General features: G+C 41.3%; 1 protein-coding gene across 1 annotated transcript; it reads left to right on the top strand.

Moving 5' to 3' along the window:
- Positions 1–26: 26 nt before the first annotated feature.
- On the top strand, positions 27–22,859 carry eftud2.S (elongation factor Tu GTP binding domain containing 2 S homeolog). The gene is given in 28 exon segments (NM_001086067.1): positions 27–40; positions 2,361–2,488; positions 4,351–4,516; positions 4,960–5,038; positions 5,126–5,201; positions 8,232–8,297; positions 8,444–8,479; positions 9,342–9,432; positions 9,709–9,791; positions 9,991–10,157; positions 11,349–11,473; positions 11,761–11,824; positions 13,013–13,103; positions 13,186–13,321; positions 14,124–14,251; positions 15,309–15,502; positions 16,695–16,806; positions 17,614–17,754; positions 17,882–17,983; positions 18,067–18,149; positions 18,591–18,677; positions 19,054–19,180; positions 20,670–20,757; positions 20,837–20,955; positions 21,151–21,245; positions 21,324–21,477; positions 21,708–21,815; positions 22,592–22,859. Coding segments are annotated over 27 exon segments (2,925 nt in total). The 5' UTR covers positions 27–40; positions 2,361–2,377; the 3' UTR covers positions 22,688–22,859.
- Positions 22,860–23,066: the final 207 nt, after the last annotated feature.

Raw genomic sequence — 23,066 nt, 5'->3', positions numbered from 1 at the left:
GCAGGAAGTGTGTCTGTGTGAGAGAGAGCGGCGTGAGCGGGTAAGTTGCAGTGTCTTTTCTACTTTGTTCGAAATGAATCTCACTTGATATCAGTCAGGCGGCAGAGAGTTGGGCGGGTTACTAGAGACTGTAGGAAGCTGCACTGCCTGAGGGGAGAACGTTGGCTTCCAGAAAGGGCTGCTTGGCCTTTAAATTAAATTGTAATATCGTATAGAATTGCTCATTCTCAGCAACTTTTCAATTGGTCCTCATTATTTATTTTTTAAAATGTTTTTATCATTTGCCTTTTTCTTCTGACTCTTTCCAGCTTTCAAATGGAGGGTCGCTGACCACTTTTTAAAAACCATTACTCTGTAAGACTGAAAAAGTATTGTTATTGCTAATTTGTATCCCTCATATTTCTATTCAGGCCTCTCCTATTCATATTCCAGTCTCTTACTTATATCAATGCATGGTTGCTAGGGGAATTTGGGCCCTAGCAACCAGATACCTGCTGAAATCTTTCATCATTCTATTCAGGCCTCTCCTATTCATATTCCAGTCTCTTATTCATATCAATGCATGGTTGCTAGGGTAATTTGGACCCTAGTAACCAGATACCTGCTGAGATCTGTCATCTTTCTATTCAGGCCTCTCCTATTCATATTCCTGGCTCTTATTCAAATCAATGCATGGTTGCTAGGGTAATTTGGACCCTAGTAACCAGATACCTGCTGAGATCTGTCATCTTTCTATTCAGGCCTCTCCTATTCATATTCCAGTCTCTTATTCATATCAATGCATGGTTGCTAGGGGAATTTAGGCCCTAGCAACCAGATACCTGCTGAAATCTTTTATCTTTCTATTCAGGCCTCTCCTATTCATATTCCAGTCTCTTATTCAAATCAATGCCTGGTTGCTAGAGGAATTTGGACCCTAGTAACCATATACCTGCTGAAATCTTTCATCTTTCTATTCAGGCCTCTCCTATTCATATTCCAGTCTCTTATTCATATCAATGCATGGTTGCTATGGGAATTTAGGCCCTAGCAACCAGATACCTGCTGAAATCTTTCATCTTTCTATTTAGGCCTCTCCTATTCATATTCCAGGCTCTTATTCATATCCGTGCATGGTTGCTAGGGGAATTCGGACCTTAACAACCGGACTACTTGGAATTGCAAACTGGAGAGCTGCTGAATAAAAAGCTAAATAACTCAAAAACCACAAATATTAAACAATGAAACCCAATTGCAAAGTGTTTCACAATATCACTTTCTATAATCATACTAACAGTTATACCAAAGGTCAACAACCCCTTTAATTGAAATTTTAATATCTTGTAGAATTGCTATTTCTCAGCAACTTTTCAGTTGGTCTTCATTTTAGAATGATTTGCCTTCTTCTGCTGACTCTTTCCAGCTTTCCAAAGGGGGTCACTGACCCCATCTAAAAAACAAATGCTCAGTAAGGCTACAAATGTATTGTTATTGCTACTTTTTATTACTCACCTTTCTATTCCGGCCTCTCCTATTCATATTCCAGTCTCTTATTCAAATTAAGGCCTGGTTGCTAGGGGGATTTGAACCCTAGCAACTAGATAGCTAAATTCACAGACAGGAGAGGCGCTAAAGAATGCAGAAAAGACAGAGGCAGAGAGGGAAGCTGATCTATTATACACACACCCTCTGTGGGAGGCGTCTGACAGCAGATAATGGCTGTTGAGGGGTCTCCCTTCATCTGCATTACCCAAAAGAAGTTGCATGAAAACCAGGACTGCTTTCCATAGAAGCCAGAGATTTCCTTTATAGGGGTTGTTCAATTATTTTCAGGTAGTTTATCAGAAATAAAGACATTTTCCAAACACTTTCTATTTGCAACCGTTTTTTCCAATATTGAAGTTTAAAAGTTGTTTCGCCTTCTTGTGTCTTTCTGAACTCTGGGAAGTGGGGGTCGTCGACCCTGTAAACTGTTCTCAACTGATACATTTAGTTGATCCCTTGTCCCTGCTGAGCAGAATCCCTGAGTTTCATTAAAGGCAGCTTTTAGAATTGATACAATAGTTGCTGATATTCCCCAGAGGCAACTATTGCACTAATTGCTACAATGACATGTAACTGGTCAAAATCTGCTCGTGGATCACTGAGCTGCCAGACTGAAACATCAGGGACAGGAACAATAAACTTTCCACTTACATTTTGGAAAAACAGTAAAAAGAAAGAAAATAATTGGGGAAAAAAGTCATTATTTCTGGTGAACAATTTGAAAACAATTGAAGTGAAAAAAGTGTTTGAAAAGTGAACAAGCCCTGTAATGTATGTATCTGCATTTGGGATTGTGCCATACACGAATGATCTTATTTCTGGCCTGTTTTTTTAAGAAAAAGGCTCAGCTAAAATGGACACTGACTTGTACGATGAGTTTGGTAACTACATTGGGCCTGAATTGGACTCGGATGATGAAAATGATGACGATGACATGGGGAGAGACGACAGGGACGTGGATGTGGTAAGGCTGCTTTAATAATTTATAATAGACTTTTACTGTACACAGAGCATCTCCGCTTTTAAAGGGCACCGATTGGGCAAAAATATTATCCCCAACCAAAGGTGCTGGCGAATAGAGTCCACACTCCAATTGGGGGTCACAATAGGTTTGTTTTTTAAATTGCGCTAATGTGCTTCTGAAGCCTTTCACTCATTATAGGGGTTATTTACTAAACTCCGAATGCAAAAATCACGAAAAATTCGGGGTTTTTTTTTATATATAAAATTGGACGTTTAAAAAAAGTTTAATATAAAGAGGATGGAAAAATCCAAATCTGAAAATCCGGCATCTCAGACCTGTCGAGGTTGCATATAAGTCAATGGGAGAAGTCCCAATCATTTTTTGATGTGCGCTGGGTGTCGTGCAATACCCCTAAGTTTTCGAGCGAAAATTCAGAAAAAATAGTGAAAATCGGATTAAAAAAAAAATCCCCAAAAAATTGTGCGCAAGACAAGTTTTTCGGGAAAATGTTATAATAAATAAGCGTAAAAAACCTGAGCGGATTTGATCAGAGTTTGTAATAAAAAAAAAAAAATGTTCCTCCCCCCAACCAGAGTGCGGGTTCTATTAACCCACGCCTTTGGTTGGGGATAATATTTTTGCCCAACAGGTGCCCTTTAACACTTGTTGTGGTCATCATCTATTCTCTTTGTGTACATACATGGGCTATATATATGAGATATTCAGGAATAATACCAAACACTCGACGACTAGTGTAGGGGGGTTAACCCCTGCGTGTTTATTGGGTCAGTGATGTAACGTTTTGTCAATATGCTAATTACTTGGGGTATAAGACACGTTGTAAGCAGTAGCGTCGATTGAGGGGGGCGGCCCAGGTGCGTCGGGCGCAGCCGGCCCCCGCCCCCTCCGTTCGGCCGCATTTGGCTACATTTGTCAGTGGCGCGTGAGCTGCTGGGGGGCCCTGAGGGGCCCGCTCACACCCCCTGCTCCACCGGTAGTTCCGCCACTGGTTGTAAGGGATGTTCTGCGTGTCTGACGAAGGGGCACGCCCCCGAAATGTTACATCACTGACGCAATAAACTAGCAGGGGTTAACCCGGCTACACTAGCCATTGAGTGTTCGGTATTATTCCTGAATATAAAAGTGGGAAAGGTGCCGACCTCTCTAACCAGCACCAGGCATTCGCAACAGGAGACGATGGGGAAAGAGGAACACTGTGGTTCATATACATGAGATATGCCTCGGACAAGTAAGAGTTTATCTCGCCTCACATGTAAAAATAACTTTTTATGTGCCGCTCACCATAAAATCTGTGGCAACGGCACCAAATTACCATCATGCAAGTGCGGTAGATTCTACATATTTTTTTAAAAAAAAAAAACATGCTTCATGTTGCTATATCTAAAGAGCCTGGCATGGAAAGGGTTACAATAACAGTCCTGGCTTTATAGCCTGACTCAGTACTGGACATTTAGTGGATCTTTAGGCAACAAATACAATAGAACCCCCATTTTACATTTTTCAGGGGACCAGAAAAAAATGATGGAAAATCCAGGAAAATGTAAAATCAGAGAAATATATTATGCATAATATATAGATGGGACCACAAAACCACAATGAAAAATGAGGGAAAACTTTAAATCAGGGGATGTAAAATTGAGGTTTCACTGTAGTTATAAATTGTCAGCTAAATCCCTACCAGAACTGCGCATATTTCAAATAAAAAATGTAACATTTTATAGAAGCGGTGCTGAATTTTCGTGAGTGTGGACCAAGTGAACATGACACTTCTCGTGGTTTACTGGTCCTTTAAAATATGGTGCTGTCGCCCCTCGTCACAGTATTTGTTTTTTTCACTGCAGGCAGAGGATGAGGATGATGAAGAATACATGGGGGATCCTGACGAGGACCGTGGAGGAATGGAGGTTGTGCTGCATGAAGACAAAAAATATTATCCCACGGCAGAAGAAATTTATGGGCCAGAGGTGGAAACCATTGTGCAAGAGGAAGACACCCAGCCACTTACTGGTAAAAGAGCATTTTGGGAAGGGCCACAAAAAATGTAAACTGATAAACAAAACACATATCTGTCTTTTACACTTATAGTTAATTGGCCTGTCCTCTTCCTGTCATTGGAGCTCATTTATAAACACTGGGCAAATTTGGAGCTGGGCAGTAACCCATAGCAACCAATAAGTCATTCGCTTTTTTCCAGCCAGCTGCAGGTTGAGCAGTGAAAGCAATCATCTGATTGGTTGCCAGGGGTTACTGCCCAGCTGCAAATTTGCCCATGTTTATAAATGACCCCCATAATCTTTTCCAGCTAGAAAATCTTGGAACTCCCTCCAACACCTGCCCAAACAATACATTTTAAATGATATAAATGCTTCTCTTAATCCCCTGGTGACTGGGGATCACCTTACACCAGTGCTTCCTCCTTGTGAAACTTCCCCCCTCCCTTCTACTTTCAGAGCCAATTATTAAACCAGTGAAGGCTAAAAAGTTTTCTGTGATGGAGCAGGCACTGCCAGCAACTGTTTATGAGATGGAGTGAGTATTTCTTTATTACGTATTCCCACTGATGTGCTGATGGCTCCCGCGTGCAGTTTATAACCCCGTTCTCCATACTTTTCTCAGCTTCCTTGCGGATCTAATGGACAATCCTGAGCTGATCCGGAATGTGACTCTGTGTGGCCACCTGCACCATGGAAAGGTAAGGAAGCTTTCAGTGTCCATTTGGGTGCCATGTAACTTGCATTACTAATTAAATATTAGCAGGAGTATGTTAAAGCATGAATATGTTTACTGGAACTGGAAGAGTAATTCATAGTAATAAAGGTTCCTTTACCTTTGTTTTTGCAAAACTCTGTGTAACACTGATGGTGTAGAAAGCATATGGCATGCCTTGTCTTGTTCTGTACACAGTATGATAATTACCCTGTGTGTATTAATGTATATAATAGATTATTGCTATAGTATATATACATGTACAGCAATTTCACATACAGCAGCTGTTGGCAGTAACAGACCTGTTTTGTATAAGAAAGGTCTGTCAATTGTCTGTCTGTGGGGGTGATCGAAATGTTGCCACTTGTTCTGTGTCAAGTAAATGGGTAGCATCGCAGGTTTGCAAATAGCTCTTGAAAATACATGGCTAGAGCTATTCTTGACTGGTTGCCAATCCAGGATTAATAGTGGAGTTTAGAATTTGCCGTGATCAGTCCTGTATAATATCACTTAAGTGTGTGGGGAGCCATGGCTGACTCCTGTTTATCACCACTTAAGTGCTAGAGCCATTGTGTTATAAACCAATTTGTTGTCTGCAGTGGGATGTGAGTGCTGCAGTCCTGCAGGGCAGCACATGTTCCAAGGTGCTTATTATTTATAATATATTATTTTTATTATTAGACCACTGTAGTGCTTTTACTTATAATTCCGGTGGTCAAATACTCTTCCTGGCCTGCAGCTGCTTTAAATTCATACAGGTGGGTAACATGCTGTTTATGGCAGATGCTGCCACTGTCAGGTGTTAATTACCCAGGAAAGGTTGGTTTTATTTTTGCAGTTTTTGCTAATAAACACGGACAATCTTACTTGCTGCCCATAGGCCAGTGTTTGATGTTGGCTAGACTGTGTGACACAGTATTGTTCTAGTTCCATTTCATCCTGTTGCATAGAGGCTGCTGGAGTTATTATGCTGGGATATCTCAAGGGCTTTACTCCCAGTTCTTGGTCCCCCCCTGGCAGATATGAGTTCTGCCTTTTCACTGATATATATCCTTATAAAGAACACGGGGCATTCATGGGACCTAATTTATGTGCAAAACTTTAATGGTGAAGGTCGACATTTCAGTCCTGCACAGAGGACCTTTATCAATACATTACAAACATCTCCCTAAATGAACTTTAAAAGTCATTATTTGGCACCTAAATCCCACCCTCATGACATCACTTGTGTGAGGTATACAATGTAGGTTACATCACTGTGTGTGTAGGTCGTTAAAGGAGAAGGAAAGCGCCAAGACAGTTTATTGCAAATAAAATAGCCACAATAGTGCAAGCTAGAACACTATATTTATTCTGCAGAATGCTTTACCATACCTGAGTAAACAGCTCTAGACACTGTCTCTGTTTGTTTAGGATAGAAGCTGCCATATAAGCTTGGTGTGACATCACTTCCTGCCTGAATCTCTCCCTGCTCACTAACAGCTCTGAGCTCAGATTACAGCAGGGATGGGAGGATGGAGGGGGAGAGGAGCAAACTGAGCATGCTCAAGGCCGTGCCCTGGAGGTTTAAGCTGAAAACAGGAAGTCTGATACAGAAGCCCATGAGTACACAATAAAAGCAAAGAAATGTGGTGTTTCTTTTGACAGAGGACTCAGAGCAGCATTGCTTTGAGGGTTTACTGGTGTATTTATAGAGACCTTTCTGATAAAGCTTACTTAATTTTAGCCTTTCCTTCTCCTTTAAGTTGATGATCAAAGGGAGATTCGAGTTGGTAAAGTAACAGTGGGTATACACTTCTAGGGGTGAGTGTGCTGCTCTTCACACTCTCTCTCTCTCTCAAATCAAATTACATTAAATCAAATGAGCTTTATTGGCAGGAGCAAATACATTAAGCATTGCCAAAGCAGGTAGAGGGGTGAAATGGGTGGGGTTAGGGAGGGCAGTTTATGGGAACAGGGGAAAGTCTGGTCTCTCAGTCTATGACAGTCTCTTACATATTGTGCAGCTATTGTTACTGTCAGTGCCTCTTCTCCCAGTAGGAAGTGGAGTTTCCTCTCTGCTTTTATGTATGTGAAGTCTGGGATGTGACGGGAAAATCTCTGGAAGTGGGTGTCCCTCAGTGCTGAGTATTTGGGGCTCTCTCTTTCTCATATGGACTCGTATGAACTCTGGACTGGACCGCAAACTTTGGACTCTAGTAGAAGTTACTGGCTACAAGTCCTGCGTCTGTGCAGTTTGATTTAATGAATGCTACCAATAGAGTCAGAATGAATTCTCCAGTGCATGATGTTATCTATAGGGTTGATACAATAGTAGTGTTTATTCACACATTCATTCAACTGTCAGTTGTCATTCCTGGCAGAAGAGATGCTTTAATATACCACTGAATTCCTCCCCAATGCACTGCATTTATGATGGGAAAGCTTTTCAGTGTTCCGTTGCAGCCTTCCGTTCAGAATCCCTCTTGGTTCCATCAAAATCTTTTGTAGTACAAATGTGCCATGAAAGCAATGCAGCCGCTACCATGTGAAGATGAAAGCCTTGGAGCAAGCGCCGGCTAAAAGCATCTTCCGAAGTGTATCCACTGAGAGCGGACATTCATTTGCTCTCACTTTACTTACACTCTGATTAACCCTTAGTGACCCGGACCTTTTGCAATTTTTTTTTTTTGCTGCAAAACTGAAAGGATCTACGTTTGAAACACGAGAAAGTCCATTCTTTTATATATGTACTTTAGATGAATGTGGTGTTGTGACCAGCACTGATGTCATTTCATAAAATATTCAGCAATTAGAATCCTGAAGGTAATTTGCTGTATCCTCACAGCGGAAGGTATAAACAGAGCAATCATTAATATAAATCAGCACACTTATATGCAAATAAGTCTTTGTGCAGATTAACCTATTCCAGTGAATGCAAAATCCTCTTATGATTTCTGAATGCTGCTCAGTTCTGCATGTGTTTATTTCTTAAAAGTGGTTGGTCATATCTATATTTGCACTTTTTCCTTCCCAGACCTGTTTTGTGGACTGTTTAATTGAGCAAACGCACCCCGAGATCCGCAAGCGCCATGACCAAGATGTGAGTATTCCGACTTATTTCTTTTCCTGTCCGGTCCCTGTTAAAGGCAGTTACAATATTTAGGATTTTACTATTCGTTTGAACGCTTAAAAACCGTGATGTCTCCTTCATTTCATCCCTGCTAATCTTCTCGCTTTCCCTTTCAGCTTTGCTACACAGATATTCTATTTACTGAGCAGGAGGTAAGCAGCAGTCCAGTTCATGTGATCTATAGATGGTCTGTTTAATGTTTATAGACAACCTGCAAAAGGGGATGTTACCATGTTCTAATCTGAGCAGTATGAGTTGTGATGCATTGCTCCTTACTGATTGGCTCTGAGTCTGACAATGGTAAATCTTTGCTGCCGGTGCTGAGCTCTTTAGAAGCTGTGAGGTTGCATTTAGTGGAATAATGGGCACCTGTACAAGATAAGGTGCAACATTCTAGATTAAAGGAGAACTAAACCCTAAAAATGAATGTGGCTGAAAATGCCATATTTTATATACTGAACTTATTTCACTAGACTAAAGTTTCAGCTTGTCAATAGCAGCAATGATCCAGGACTTCAAACTTGTCACAGGGGGTCACCATCTTGGAAAGTGTCTGTGACACTCACATGCTCAGTGGGCTCTGAACAGCTGTTGAGAAGCTAAGCTTAGGGCTCGTCACTAATTATCCAGCAGAAAATGAGCTTCCCTGGCTGTAATATAAGCTGATGCTACAGGGCTGATGCTAATTGCACTGGTTTCTGTGCTGCCATGTAGTAATTATCTGTATTAATTACTAATCAGCCTTATATTGTGACATTTCTATTCTATGTGTACTGTATATTGTGAGTGGGTCCCTAAGCTCAGTAAGTGACAGCAGCACAGAGCATGTGCAGTGAATCAGCAGAAAAGAAGATGGGGAGCTACTGGGGCATCTTTGGAGATACAGATCTTTACTGCTAAAGGGCTGTGGTTGCCTTGGGCTGGTACAGAAGCACAAAACATCATGTATAACATTTTTACCTACTTCTTTAGTTAGGCTTTAGTTCTCCTTTAATAATTATCTTCTTCCATCAGAGAGGAGTTGGTATGAAGAGTACCCCAGTGACAATTGTGCTTCCAGACACCAAGGAGAAGTCTTACCTGTTTAATATTATGGACACACCAGGTAAGTAACAGAAGAAGATGTTTTTATCTGTGCCCCACAAGAAATCTTCACTATATTAATATCTTGACTGTTATCGCTACTGTGTCCCCCTAATGTGGGCTGAAACCTGGAGCTGTGTATTATTCCTACTCCTTGGAGTTCTAGGCCTCAGTGGATGCCATATGATAGCCTGCATCTTGCTAGGTTGCCTATATCTGTACTGTACCCAAATTCAATGACATGGAACTAAACATAGTGACAACTGTTCACCACAAAAATTGTGCTTTTTTGTTTTAGGCCATGTTAACTTTTCAGATGAAGTTACAGCTGGACTTCGGATCTCTGATGGAGTGGTGCTGTTCATCGATGCAGCTGAGGGGGTACGGTTTTACTTTTTCGTTTTTAATGTCAATCATAAACCCTTTCTCTCTCTCCAGTGTGCATCTTCTGCAGCGAACACATTCAAAAACAGACAGAACTTTTCACCAATACTACAGTCTCCGTTCATCCGTCTTTTTGTGGTTCATTTACATACGTCTCTTCCCAGAAGCCCTTGTTTATTCTTTTCTCATCTCCCAGGTTATGCTGAACACAGAGAGATTGATTAAACACGCTGTCCAGGAACGTCTGGCCGTCACTGTCTGCATCAACAAGATCGACAGGCTGATTCTCGAGCTCAAGCTGCCTCCCACTGATGCTTATTACAAACTGCGGCACATTGTGGATGAAGTGAACGGCCTGCTGAGGTGCTTGGGTGGAATAGATTTAAAGGGATACTGTCTTGGGGAAAAAAGTTTTTTTCAAAACACATCAGTTAATAGTGCTGCTCCAGCAGAATTCTGCACTGAAATCCGTTTCTCAAAAGAGCAAACAGATTTTTTTATATTTAATTTTGAAATCTGACATGGGGCTGGACCTATTGTCAGTTTTGCAGCTGCCCCCGGTCATGTGACTTGTGCTTTGATAAACTTCAATCACTCTTTACTGCTGTACTGCAAGTTGGAGTGATATCACCCCCCTCCCTTTCCCCCCAGCAGCCTAACAGAACAATGGGAAGGTAACCAGATAGCAGCTCCCTAACACAAGATAACAGCTGCCTGGTAGATCTAAGAACAGCACTCAATAGTAAAATCCAGGTCCCAGTGAGACACATTCAGTTACATTGAGTAGGAGAAACAACAGCCTGCCAGAAAGCAGTTCCATCCTAAAGTGCTGGCTCTTTCTGAAAGCACATGACCAGGCAAAATGACCTGAGATGCACCTACACACCAATATTACAACTAAATACACTTGCTGGTTAAGGAATGACATTTTATATTGTACAGTGAATTATTTGCAATGAAGTTTAGAAATAAAATCTACATCATAAAAATCATGATAGAATCCCTTTAAGAAACTCCTCTTTACCCTTAGGTCCAGTTTGCATGTAGACTTTTCTCTCCCTAGATATAGATAAGCCTGGGGGTTACATATCTAGATACATATTAACTGCTGTGTCAGCAACCCAAACTCACTGCACTGCGTGTATAATCTGATAACCTTAGCTCTTCTGACACAGTATCTCAGAAAGAAAGCTGCTGAGCCGAAAACTGCTAATATCATAGAAATAGATGAGAATAAAAAACAGATTTGATTTGCAAAAAGTTCATTGGGCTTATATTCCCTTTAATCTACAGAAGAAACCATTTTGTTTTTTACAGTGCAGCAGTTTCCATTGTATCCATACACTATATCTGTAGAAATAAGTCAAATCAACTGGACTTGCTGTGTTTTTTCCTTGAAGACTTTCACCGGTCATCCAATTGGCTTTCTCAATTCAGAATAATTTGTAAATGGATGAAAGAGAATCTTCACAAACATACCCATACCCATCCCTACATTTTCACTGTCTGTCCCAAGAGAATAACACTCCTGACTAGTCTGTTCTTTCTTTTTAGCGTGTATTCCACTGATGAGAACCTGGTTCTCTCACCTCTCCTGGGAAACGTCTGTTTCGCTAGCTCGCAGTACAGTATCTGCTTTACACTGGGTTCTTTTGCCAAAATTTATGCCGACACATACGGTAAGTGGACTTTAGGATATAGATTGAATTCTATTCCTCCCTGTGACATTAATAGCTGACTCTGTCTGGCATACATGATTTCTGCACTTAGCAAAGGGTTTCTCCTTCCTATAATTTAAAATATACAGGTGCTAATGGGTTAATTCCTTGTTTTAGGGCAGGGCTCGTAGATTCGCTCTGCAGCAGTAGTGTTTGAGGCCAAGTGGCAAATTGGAGAAAGGCTTGGAGTGGGAATTCTGTGGGGGGTTTTTCCCGGCACAAGGGCTGATCTGTTGCTTTCTCTGCAGGGGACATCAACTACCAGGAATTTGCAAAGCGCTTGTGGGGCGACATCTACTTCAATCCTAAAACGTATGTAGTTCTAGGAGGGTGTAAACTTTTCTGTGGCTAAAGCAGAGTCCAAACAAGTAGTTAAAAATCCCTATGTTAAGGAGAACTAAAGCCTAACTGAAGAAGTAGGCTAGAAATGTTGTTTATTATGTTTTATGCTTCTGTACCAGCCCAAGGCAACCACAGCCCTTTAGCAGTAAAGATCTGTCTCCAAAGATGCCCCAGTAGCTCCCCATCTTCTTTTCTGCTGATTCACTGCACATGCTCTGTGCTGCTGTCACTTACTGAGCTTAGGGAGCCACTCACAATATACAGTACACATAGAATAGAAATGTCACAATATAAGGCTGATTAGTAATTAATACACATAATTACTACATGGCAGCACAGAAACCAGTGCAATTAGCATCAGAATTTAATAATCAGCAAACCTGTAGCATCAGCTTATATTACAGCCAGGGAAGCTCATTTTCTGCTGGATAATTAGTGACGAGCCCTAAGCTTAGCTTCTCAACAGCCAATCAGAGCCCACTGAGCATGTGAGTGTCACAGACACTTTCCAAGATGGTGACCCCCTGTGACAAGTTTGAAGTCCTGGATCATTGCTGCTATTGACAAGCTCAAACTTTAGCCTCGTGCAACAAGTTCAATATATAAAATATGCCATTTTTAGCCCTATTCATTTTTAGGGTCCTTTAAAGGAGTGGTTCACATTTAAGTTAACTTTTAGTATGTTCTAGAATGGCCAATTTTCAGCAAATTTTCAATTGGACTTCATTGTTTATCTTTAATAGTTTTTTTTAATGATTTGCCTTCTTCTTCTGACTCTTTCCAACTTTGAAATGGTGGGTCACTGACCCCATCTAAAAACAGAGTCCCTATAAAGGTACAAATTTATTGATGTTGCTACTTCTTGTATTTGTATCCAGACCCTCTCTTATTCATATTCCAGTCTCTTATTCAAATCGATGCATGTTTGCTAGGAGAATTTAGACCCTAACAATCAGATTTCCAACATTACAAACTGGAGAGCTGCTACATAACTCAAAAACCACAAATAATAAAAAATGAAAACCAATTGCAAATTGTCTTAGAATATCACTTTCTACGTTATACTAAAATTTAACTCAAAGGTGAATAACCCCTTTAAAGCCTCTCTTCAGCCAAATAACCCCTTTATCCAGTCTTCGCTTACGTCTCTTTGTCCAGCCGCAAATTCACCAAGAAAGCTCCTACCAGCAGCTCACAGCGCAGTTTTGTGGAGTTCGTCCTGGAACCTCTGTACAAGATTCTGGCTCAGGTGTGTGGATAGTGTTTGTGCCTGATTTATCTTCCCCAGTCTGAGATTGCTTTCTCATTTTTGCACTTTCTCTCCACTGCAGGTGGTCGGTGATGTAGACACCACTCTGCCGCAGACTCTAGAGGAGTTGGGAATTCATCTGACCAAAGAGGAACTGAAACTAAACATTCGCCCTCTCCTGAGACTTGTCTGCAATCGCTTCTTCGGGGAATTCACCGGTAAGAGCCAGCTGCTCTAATTTGTTACATGCAGCTCAAGTACGTTGCACATTGTATTGAGTTCTCTTCCATTATTGAGGCTGGAGCTTTGTGCTCTGCTTTCCAAAGTAGATGTGAATGTAACCTTAAAGGGATACTGTCATGGGAAAAAATGTTTTGTTTTTTTTCAAAACGCATCAGTTAATAGTGCTGCTCCAGTAGAATTATGCCCTGAAATGCATTACTCAAAAGAGCAAACAGATTTTTTTATATTTAATTTTGAAATCTGACATTGTCAGTTTCCCAGCTGCTCCCAGTCATGTGATTTGTGCTCTGATAAACTTCAGTCACTCTCTTTACTGCTGTACTGCAAGTTGGACTGATATCACCCCCCCCCCCAGCAGCCTAACAACAGAACAATGGGAAGGTGCTGGCTCTTTCTGAAAGCACATGACCTGAGATGCACCTACACACCAGTATTACCACTAAAAAAATTACACTTGTTGGTTCAGGAATGAAATTTTATATTTTAAAGTGAATTATTTGCAGTGTAAACAGTGTCATTTAGAAACAAAAACTAGGGATGCACCGAATCCACTATTTTGGATTCGGCCAAATCCTTCGTGAAATAGGTAGTGTGGGTGGTACCGGGGTGTGTTTGAGCAGAACCAGGCAAGGCCGTTGGACGAATAGGGCTCCATGAGTTGTGAAGACAGGGTTCAATTTGCTTATCTGTCATCCTGCTGACTTTGTAATTACTGCTTATCCCACTTGAAGCCAGTTTTCCGTTTTGTTTTGCTGATCAAACTATCGCTTCCTTCAGGATTCGTGGATATGTGTGTCCAGCACATCCCTTCTCCCAAAGCGGGGGCAAGAGCCAAGATTGAACACACCTACACAGGGGGCATTGATTCTGAATTGGGAGAGGGCATGAGTGAATGCGACCCAGATGTAAGTACACGGCTCAGGCACAAATTACTTTGATTATAGTGACTAGTTTGTCTTCTGTGTTTATTATGAGGAATAATAAACACAACGTTGGGTATTGATTTCACTAACTGAGACTATTTACAATGTGTTCCATATCCCCCTCAGATCTTTATTTAATGTAATATTTTGAATTCTCAGCTGGCCCCATGCAGGTAATGTAGAAGCAGGGGAAATATTAGAATCAGGAGCATCCTCCTTTGGTTTTAGTTAAAGGGGTTGTTTGCTTTCAAACAACTAGTTGTTTTCAGACAGATCACCAGAAATACCAACTTTTTCCAATTACTTTCTATTTTCTATGTGTCACAGTTTTCTAATATTGAAGTGTAACGTGTAATTTTTCACCTTTAAAAGCAGCTCTGGGAGTGGAGGGTCGCCGACCCTGTAAACTGTTCTAAATGGATACATTTAGTTGATACATTTCTTATCTTTGTGCCTGCTAAGCAGAATCCCTGACTTTCATTATAGGCAGGTGTTAGAGTTGATACAATAGTTGCTAATACTCCAGAGATGCTGCTGAGAAATATATCAACTAAATGTTGTAACAAAATTGTAACAGTTTAGAGTCTGCGCCTGAATTATTGAGCTGGCGGACTGAAACACCGAGACGGGAACATTCAAACGGTTCGATTTTGGAAAAACGGTAAAAGCTAAAAAATAGAAAGTAATTGAAAAAAGTATTTTCTGCTGTTTCATGGAAACAGCTGAAAATGAAGTCCTGAAGCAGCGAAAAGACACGAAGTCACGAAAACAGCTGAAATTAAAGTCCTTTATTTTTATTTTTTTAACTTATAGGGGGGCCCTGGTCCCCAATAGCTTGTGTGAGTGGGGGGGTTACCTTTTTTAGTGCTGATGTCTGTGTAACTGTGATGTGGAGTGGGTGGGGCTTGGGTGTCGGGGTGGGTGGGGAAAATTTTGTTGTACGGGGCCCTGCTTATGATATATATAATCAACAGCGGCCCTGCTTATGATATATATAATCAACTGAGCTGAGGTTTTTGTCATTGTTGTTCCTTTTCAGGGCCCTCTTATGTGTCATACCACCAAGATGTATAGCACAGATGATGGGGTGCAGTTTCGAGCATTTGGGAGGTTACTCAGTGGAACAATCCATGCTGGACAACCAGTCAAAGTTCTGGGAGAGAACTACACGCTGGAGGATGAAGAGGACTCGCAGGTCTGCACTATAGGGAGGCTGTGGGTGTCTGTAGCTAGGTGAGTGCTATATAGACAGGTGATATATAGGGCATAACATCTCATTCTAGCCACATATTATAGAACACCATAAATACAGTAAAAAATGGGCATGACAGACGCCTGTAAAACAATGGGTTTTGGTGTTATATTTGAACAATAAACATTTGTGGCAGATTTGGAAACAAAACCACTAAGGAATCTTGGTCCTAGAAACAACTTAAAGGGGTGGGTCACCTTTCAGGTAACTTTTAGTATGTTATAGAGTGGCCAATTCTAAGCAGCTTTTCAATTGGTCTTCATTAATTAATTTTTATAGTTTTTTTTTTTTTAAATTATTTGCATTCCTCTTCCGACTCTTTCCAGCTTTCAAATGGCGTTCACTGACCCCATCTAAAACAGATAATCTTTAAGGCTACTAATATAATGTTATTGCTATGTTGGATTACTCATCTTTCTATTCAGGCCCTCTCCTATTCATATTCCAGTCTCTTCTTTAAATTAGGGATGCACCGAATCCACTTTTTTTGGATTCGGCCGAACCCCAGAATCCTTTGTGAGAGATTCGCCTGAATACAGAACCAAATCTGAATTTGCATATGCAAATTAGGGGTGGGAAGAGGAAAAAAATTTTACTTCCTTGTTTTGTGACAAAAAGTCACCCGATTTCCCTCCGCGTCCCTAATTTGCATATGCAAATTAGGATTTGGTTCTGCCGGGCAGAAAGATTTGGCCGAATCTGAATCGTGCTGAAAAAGGCAGAATCCTGCCCGAATCCCGAACTGGATCCTGGATTCGGTGCATCCCTACTTCAAATGAATGCATGGTTGCTAGGGTAACTTGGACCCCAGCAAACAGATTGTTAAAATTGCAAACTGGAGAGCTGCTAAATAAGTCAAAAACTTCAAATAATGGCAAATGAAAACCAATTGCAAATTGTCTCAGAATATCCCTCTACATCAAACTAAAAGTTAATTTAAAGGTGAACAACCCCTTTAATATTATGGCATCTTACATGTGTAACTTGCCATGCAAAAGACTTTTACAAAATGCCCCAGATTGGCTGCTGCTCACAAACTTATTTGTTCCATCCTGTGATTGACAGGTTGTTTTTTTTGGGTGGGGTTTAAAAAGAGAAAGCGAATAATTAAAGCAGTTATTTTGTTATCTGGCTCACACCACACAACAATGTATTGATCTTCCACAAACACAGGTATCACGTTGAAGTGAACAGAGTTCCAGCTGGAAACTGGGTGTTGATAGAGGGTGTGGACCAGCCTATTGTGAAGACAGCAACCATCACAGAGCCACGGGGCAATGAAGAGGTATGAATGCTAAAACGGTATAACAGAGAGAGCACATTACAGCTGCTGCATACAATGTGTAATAGTCTACTTTGTGCTGGAGTTGCTCGAGAGTCTAAAAAAGTCTAAAAAAAGATTTGCCCATCAATAGCTATTGATCGACCCATGGGTGGTGCATTGGCCTAGATGTGTGCGTGCGTAGTCATTGTATACCTAATCATCTCATTATGCAGCGGGATTAAGTATTAATGTGTTTAAATGATCACTTGGTCCTGAGCAATAATAGGCATTTTGTGAATGTGTTTAAAGGAGAAGGAAAGGCTAAAATTAAGTAAGCTTTATCAGAAAGGTCAATATATATACACCAGAAAACCCTCAAAGTAATGCTGCTCTGAGTCCTCTGTCAAAAGAAACATCACATTTCTTTCCTTCTTTTGTGTACTCATGGGCTTCTGTATCAGACTTCCTGTTTTCAGCTTAAACCTCCAGGGCTAGGGCTTGAGCATGCTCAGTTTACTCCTCTCCCCCTCCCCTTTCCCCCTCCCTGCTGTAATCTGAGCCCAGAGCTATGAGTGAGCAGGGAGAGACTCAGGCAGGAAGTGATGTCACACCAAGCTAATATGGCAGCTGCTATCCTAAACAAACAGAGAGCTTCTACTCAGGTATGGTAAATCATTCTGCAGAATAAATAAAGTGTTATAGCTTGGATTATTGTGGCTGATCTATTGGCAGTAAACTGGTTCGGTAGCTTTCCTTCTCCTTTAATAATCACCTAAAACTATTTTTGCATTATAAATGAAATCATTTTATTAATATCTTGCGCCTTAGGCCCAGATCTTCCGACCGCTGAAATTCAACACCACGTCCGTCATTAAAATTGCTGTGGAACCAGTCAACCCCTCAGAATTGCCCAAGATGTTGGATGGGTTGAGGAAGGTCAACAAGAGCTATCCTTCCCTCACCACCAAGGTACTGCTTATTGCTTCCACATAAATGTCGTCTTCTCTGTTGTTGTTGTCATCTTAATCACACTCAGCAGCACATCCACTGTGCCCTAGTCCTAAGACTTAACCTAAAATACCTGCTGTCTCTCCAGGTGGAGGAGTCTGGGGAGCACGTGATCCTTGGCACTGGAGAGCTGTATCTGGACTGCGTGATGCACGACCTCCGCAAGATGTACTCAGAGATTGACATTAAGGTCAGCCTTGGGTGGTGTCTGATTTGGGGAGAGTGGGGCTTGCAACCTATAAGAATTGTGTATCTCAACACGTCATGTTTCAGGTGGCGGATCCTGTGGTTACCTTCTGCGAGACTGTAGTGGAAACCTCATCACTGAAATGTTTTGCTGAGACACCAAACAAGAAGTAGGTCCTTCTTTGTTAATTAATATCCTTGCCCTCACAAAGTTTCTTTTGTGGCAGTGACAAATGTGATAGTTTAGGTTGCACTGAGCTCCATGTTGAAGTTGAAACAGCTCCAAAGCACATTAAACATTCCCAGAATCCATCACTTCCAAGTGGAACAAGGCAAGGAAGAGGTTGAATGACTTTTGCATATACCCAACTAAATGAGCTCATGTCAGCCAAAGCTGTATTTTTTCCTATTTCCAACAGTTCCATTTTATTTTGGCCACTGTTTAAAGTCAAACACTGTGGATATTTAAACACAAATATCCAGGCAGAGTAGCCCAGGCATTTCATTTCCTAGTTTGAAACGTTCATTAAAAATGAAATGTATTGTTTCATTAGATTGTATTACATATATTTGCTGTAGCTTCCCAAAAACGCTTGAATGTTTCATTGCAGAAACAAGATCACAATGATAGCGGAGCCGCTGGAGAAAGGATTGGCTGAGGACATAGAAAATGAAGTGGTGCAGATTTCCTGGAACAGGTATTGCGCAAGAGCTTATACCTTTTCGCCGCTGTACAGTGTTTTCAGCTTTGCGCACGTACTTGCATAAACGCAATGGAAATAAGAGTTTGCCGTAGTGGAGCGTATAAGCATTAAGGTCAAGAACTAAGATCCCACATGGAATCACGGTCGTTATTGAAGTCTGTAATAAATAACTGATATAGAACAGCACTCTGCAGATCTCCAGGAACCGATTGCCTACAAATTTGCACTAAATATAAAATGATTTGGTTCCGGATGCTGCAATGTATAGGCCTAAATGTTTCGCTTTTTGTATATTGACAGTATAGCTGCCTGAAATATGGACTATCATGATTGTTAGAACTGTCTGTAAACTGTACTTTTTCATCTACAGGAAGAAGCTGGGAGAGTTTTTCCAGACCAAATATGACTGGGATCTGCTCGCTGCCCGTTCTATCTGGGCTTTTGGACCGGATACCACAGGGCCCAACATTCTGGTTGATGACACACTCCCATCTGAGGTAGGTGGGGTTTGTGCAGTAAAAAAGATTTTCTTTTATCCTCCAATCATTCTTTATCCGTCAACCGCAGACGCAGATAAAATAACATTTCACTGGCAATAATGGTGATCACACTGACTATGCAACTATGGGGCATGTGATTACAGCTTGACAGTCTTATATAACATCTTTAGGTTACACTGCAGTAGTCTAGTTAAAAGCTACCTGGTCGCTGTATTAAAGGAGAACTAAACCCTAATTATGAATATGGCAAAAAATGACATATTTTATATAGTGAACTTATTGCACGAGGTTAAAGTTTGAGCTTGTCAATAGCAGCAATGATCCAGGACTTCAAACTTGTCACAGGGGGTCACCATCTTGGAAAGTGTCTGTGACACTCACATGCTCAGTGGGCTCTGATTGGCTGTTGAGAAGCTAAGCTTAGGGCTCGTCACTAATTATCCAGCAGAAAATGAGCTTCCCTGGCTGTAATATAAGCTGATGCTACAGGTTTCCTGATTATTAAATTCTGATGCTAATTGCACTGGTTTCTGTGCTGCCATGTAGTAATTATGTGTATTAATTACTAATCAGCCTTATATTGTGACATTTCTATTCTATGTGTACTGTATATTGTGAGTGGGTCCCTAAGCTCAGTAAGTGACAGCAGCACAGAGCATGTGCAGTGAATCAGCAGAAAAGAAGATGGGGAGCTACTGGGGCATCTTTGGAGACACAGATCTTTACTGCTAAAGGGCTGTGGTTGCCTTGGGCTGGTACAGAAGCACAAAACATCATTTACAACATTTCTAGCTACTTCTTTAGTTAGGCTTTAGTTCTCTTTTAATTGACTAGGTTACAGATTTGCCCCTTGTTAAGTGTAGAGGTACAGTTTTTAGGTTGCCCTTGCTTTGTGTTTCTAAATCAGCTTGGCACCAGTCTACAGTAGAAGAGGGTTTTAAATGGCTGAATCTCCAAAACTGAGCTGGTGCCTTGAATTCAGGTTATTTTATATACAAAGCAGAGAGAGTCAGGGCTTACTTTCTGCTTTCAGCATTATGTCTGCAACTGAGTTCCAGGCATCACAGATGAAATCAGAGCTGCCTTCCCTGGCCAAACATTGTTGTGCCCAACTAAGGAGCTAGTGACACAGACAAAGCCTGTCTTATGAATGTCTAGTGCCCTTCCTCCAGGTACAAATTATCATGGCCTGGGTTAGATTTCCTGCCAAAGGAAGAAACATACCAGCAGCCTAAATACTAATTTTGGATTCCTTGTTCGGAAGTTTTCAGATTTTACTGCTTGAGGACAACTATTTGATCAGTACCTGCTTTAGCTTATTACAACATAAAAATTAACTAACCATCTTTTTAAACACCCTAGCAGTGACAATGACTGTAGAAGTAGCCTGCTACAGGGATCTATATCAGCAAAAGTGTAGCTAAGGATGGGTATGTGCTGCACTCACCCCCCCCTTGTCCATAACTACTTCGTTGTGTCCTAACAGGTGGATAAAGCGTTGCTGAGTTCAGTCAAAGACAGCATTGTGCAGGGATTTCAGTGGGGAACAAGAGAGGGTCCGCTGTGTGATGAGTGTGAGTATCTGCCTCTTTCTCTGGTGTTAATCTTGAGAAAATGACATGGAATTGATGATTATCTGCTCTCGTTTCTCAGTGATCCGCAATGTCAAATTTAAGATCTTGGATGCGGTTATCGCACAGGAGCCCCTGCACCGCGGTGGGGGACAGATCATCCCTACAGCCCGAAGAGTGGTTTACTCCGCTTTTCTGATGGTAATGAAACATTCACCTGATACCACATGTTCATTCCATTATAACACATTCTTTATAAACCTGTATACTGCACTATAAGCAACAAATGCTATGATATATATTGAATTGTACTCTTTCCCCATAATTACAACAGGTGCTTTTTTTCTTCTTTCTTGACATAAACACAATGTACCTTTTTTTTTATTTGTTATAAAGGCTACTCCCCGTCTAATGGAACCCTATTATTTTGTGGAAGTACAAGCCCCTGCAGACTGTGTCTCTGCTGTTTACACTGTTTTGGCCCGAAGAAGGTGAGCAGGTTTCCTTCTCCAAATGAACTGTATTGTCCCGTCATAGACCAACTCTAAAGTTATTTCATTTTTCTGCAGAGGGCATGTAACTCAGGACGCCCCAATTCCTGGATCGCCTCTCTACACGATCAAAGCTTTCATCCCAGCAATTGATTCATTCGGGTTTGAGACTGACCTGCGAACACACACCCAGGGACAAGCCTTCTCCTTGTCTGTCTTCCATCACTGGCAGGTACAGATCTAACAGTCTGGGATATACTAAGCACTACATCTTAGAGGTTTGAGACAGAGCCGTGCCAAGGAGCTTTGTTAGTAGTTTTGGGTAATAAACATTTTCTGCAGTTGCACCACCAAAATCCCAAAATAATTGAACTTTAGGCATGAGCCTGTGCGACCTCCACTTGGTATGAGATAAAGACCAGTACCAGCCTGCAGTTCATCATGCCTGTTTTCTTTTGGCAGATTGTTCCTGGAGACCCTCTGGATAAAAGCATCATTATACGGCCCTTGGAACCACAACCAGCCCCTCACCTTGCCAGAGAGTTTATGATAAAGACAAGACGTAGGAAGGTAAAGTTCCATTTGTGTTGTAAAAGCTGTTTAAATTCGAAGCAAGCTTTGTGTATGTCTTTCCGGGTGAAGTGCAATTCTCAATGGCTCTCATTAAGATGCTGGGAGTTGTAGCAGTTGGAGAAGCACAGGTTGATTATCACATTTGATAGATGAATGGAATAACACATGTAAGGGACGAGCAGACGCGAGACTATAAAGGCATTTGAAGGTGGCGGGCCGGGAGAGCAGGAGAAGAGTTCAACCCGCCCGCCACCCGCGAGGAGCAGTGCGAGGGTAAACATGCGGGTATCGGTCGGCCCGCACATCACTACTGCCCAGCCTCTATGCCTAAGGCATAGAGGAGGGGCAGGCAATGTTTGATTGACAGCTGAGATTTTTAAATGCATTTACAACAGCTATGAATGCTTTAATAGAAAAAAAGAATTTGGATTTCATGTTTAATTCGAAAAGGACTTTTAATATACAGTTTTTATGTCTGGATGACAGGTCCACTCTAGTGACTAACTCAGAGTTAGAGAGCTGAAAAGCAGGAAGTAGTGTTCTGGCTATTATGTTACACATCCAGTCACGCCAGCCTTTATACATTACATTTTTGACATTATGTATTTTGCACAGCCTATCTATTTACCCAGTTTTTATTTTTACATTGAACTGTTCCTGTTAATGCAGCTGCCATGACTGCTTCATGCTCTTCTGTTCTAGTATAAAGAAACTGGAGAGTATCACCCCCTTCTACATTTAACCTCTCAAATTACTTTCTGTCTCATGCGCAGGGGCTAAGCGAGGATGTGAGTATCAGCAAATTTTTCGACGACCCTATGTTGCTGGAACTGGCGAAACAGGACGTGGTGCTGAATTACCCCATGTAACAGGGACGTGTGTCCATTCTACCCATGGCCTGTACTTGCTCTATTTTTGAGCAGTATTGAGAATCCCAGATTGTCTGGAAACATAAAGCACGCCTGACCTCGCAGGGTTAACGGTGTGATGTGTACATACTGTTTCTTTTTAATTTTTAAAATAAACGTGACAGTGACTTTGTCAATGTTGCTTTACTTTTGGGTTCTATGTAGGGATGCACCGAATCCAGGATTCAGTTCGGGAATCGGCCTTTTTCAGCAGGATTCGGCCAAATCCCAGCTGAACCGATTCCGAACGGGAAATCACATGAATTTTTGTCACAAAACAAGGAAGTACAACATTTTTCCCCTTCCCATCCCTAATTTGCATATGCAAATTCGGTTCAGT

This window comes from Xenopus laevis, chromosome 9_10S (genome assembly GCF_017654675.1).
Source record: "Xenopus laevis strain J_2021 chromosome 9_10S, Xenopus_laevis_v10.1, whole genome shotgun sequence".
Classification (NCBI taxonomy): domain Eukaryota; kingdom Metazoa; phylum Chordata; class Amphibia; order Anura; family Pipidae; genus Xenopus; species Xenopus laevis.
The sequence above is the reverse complement of the archived record's forward strand: the minus strand, read 5'-3'. Positions and strand labels throughout refer to the sequence as shown.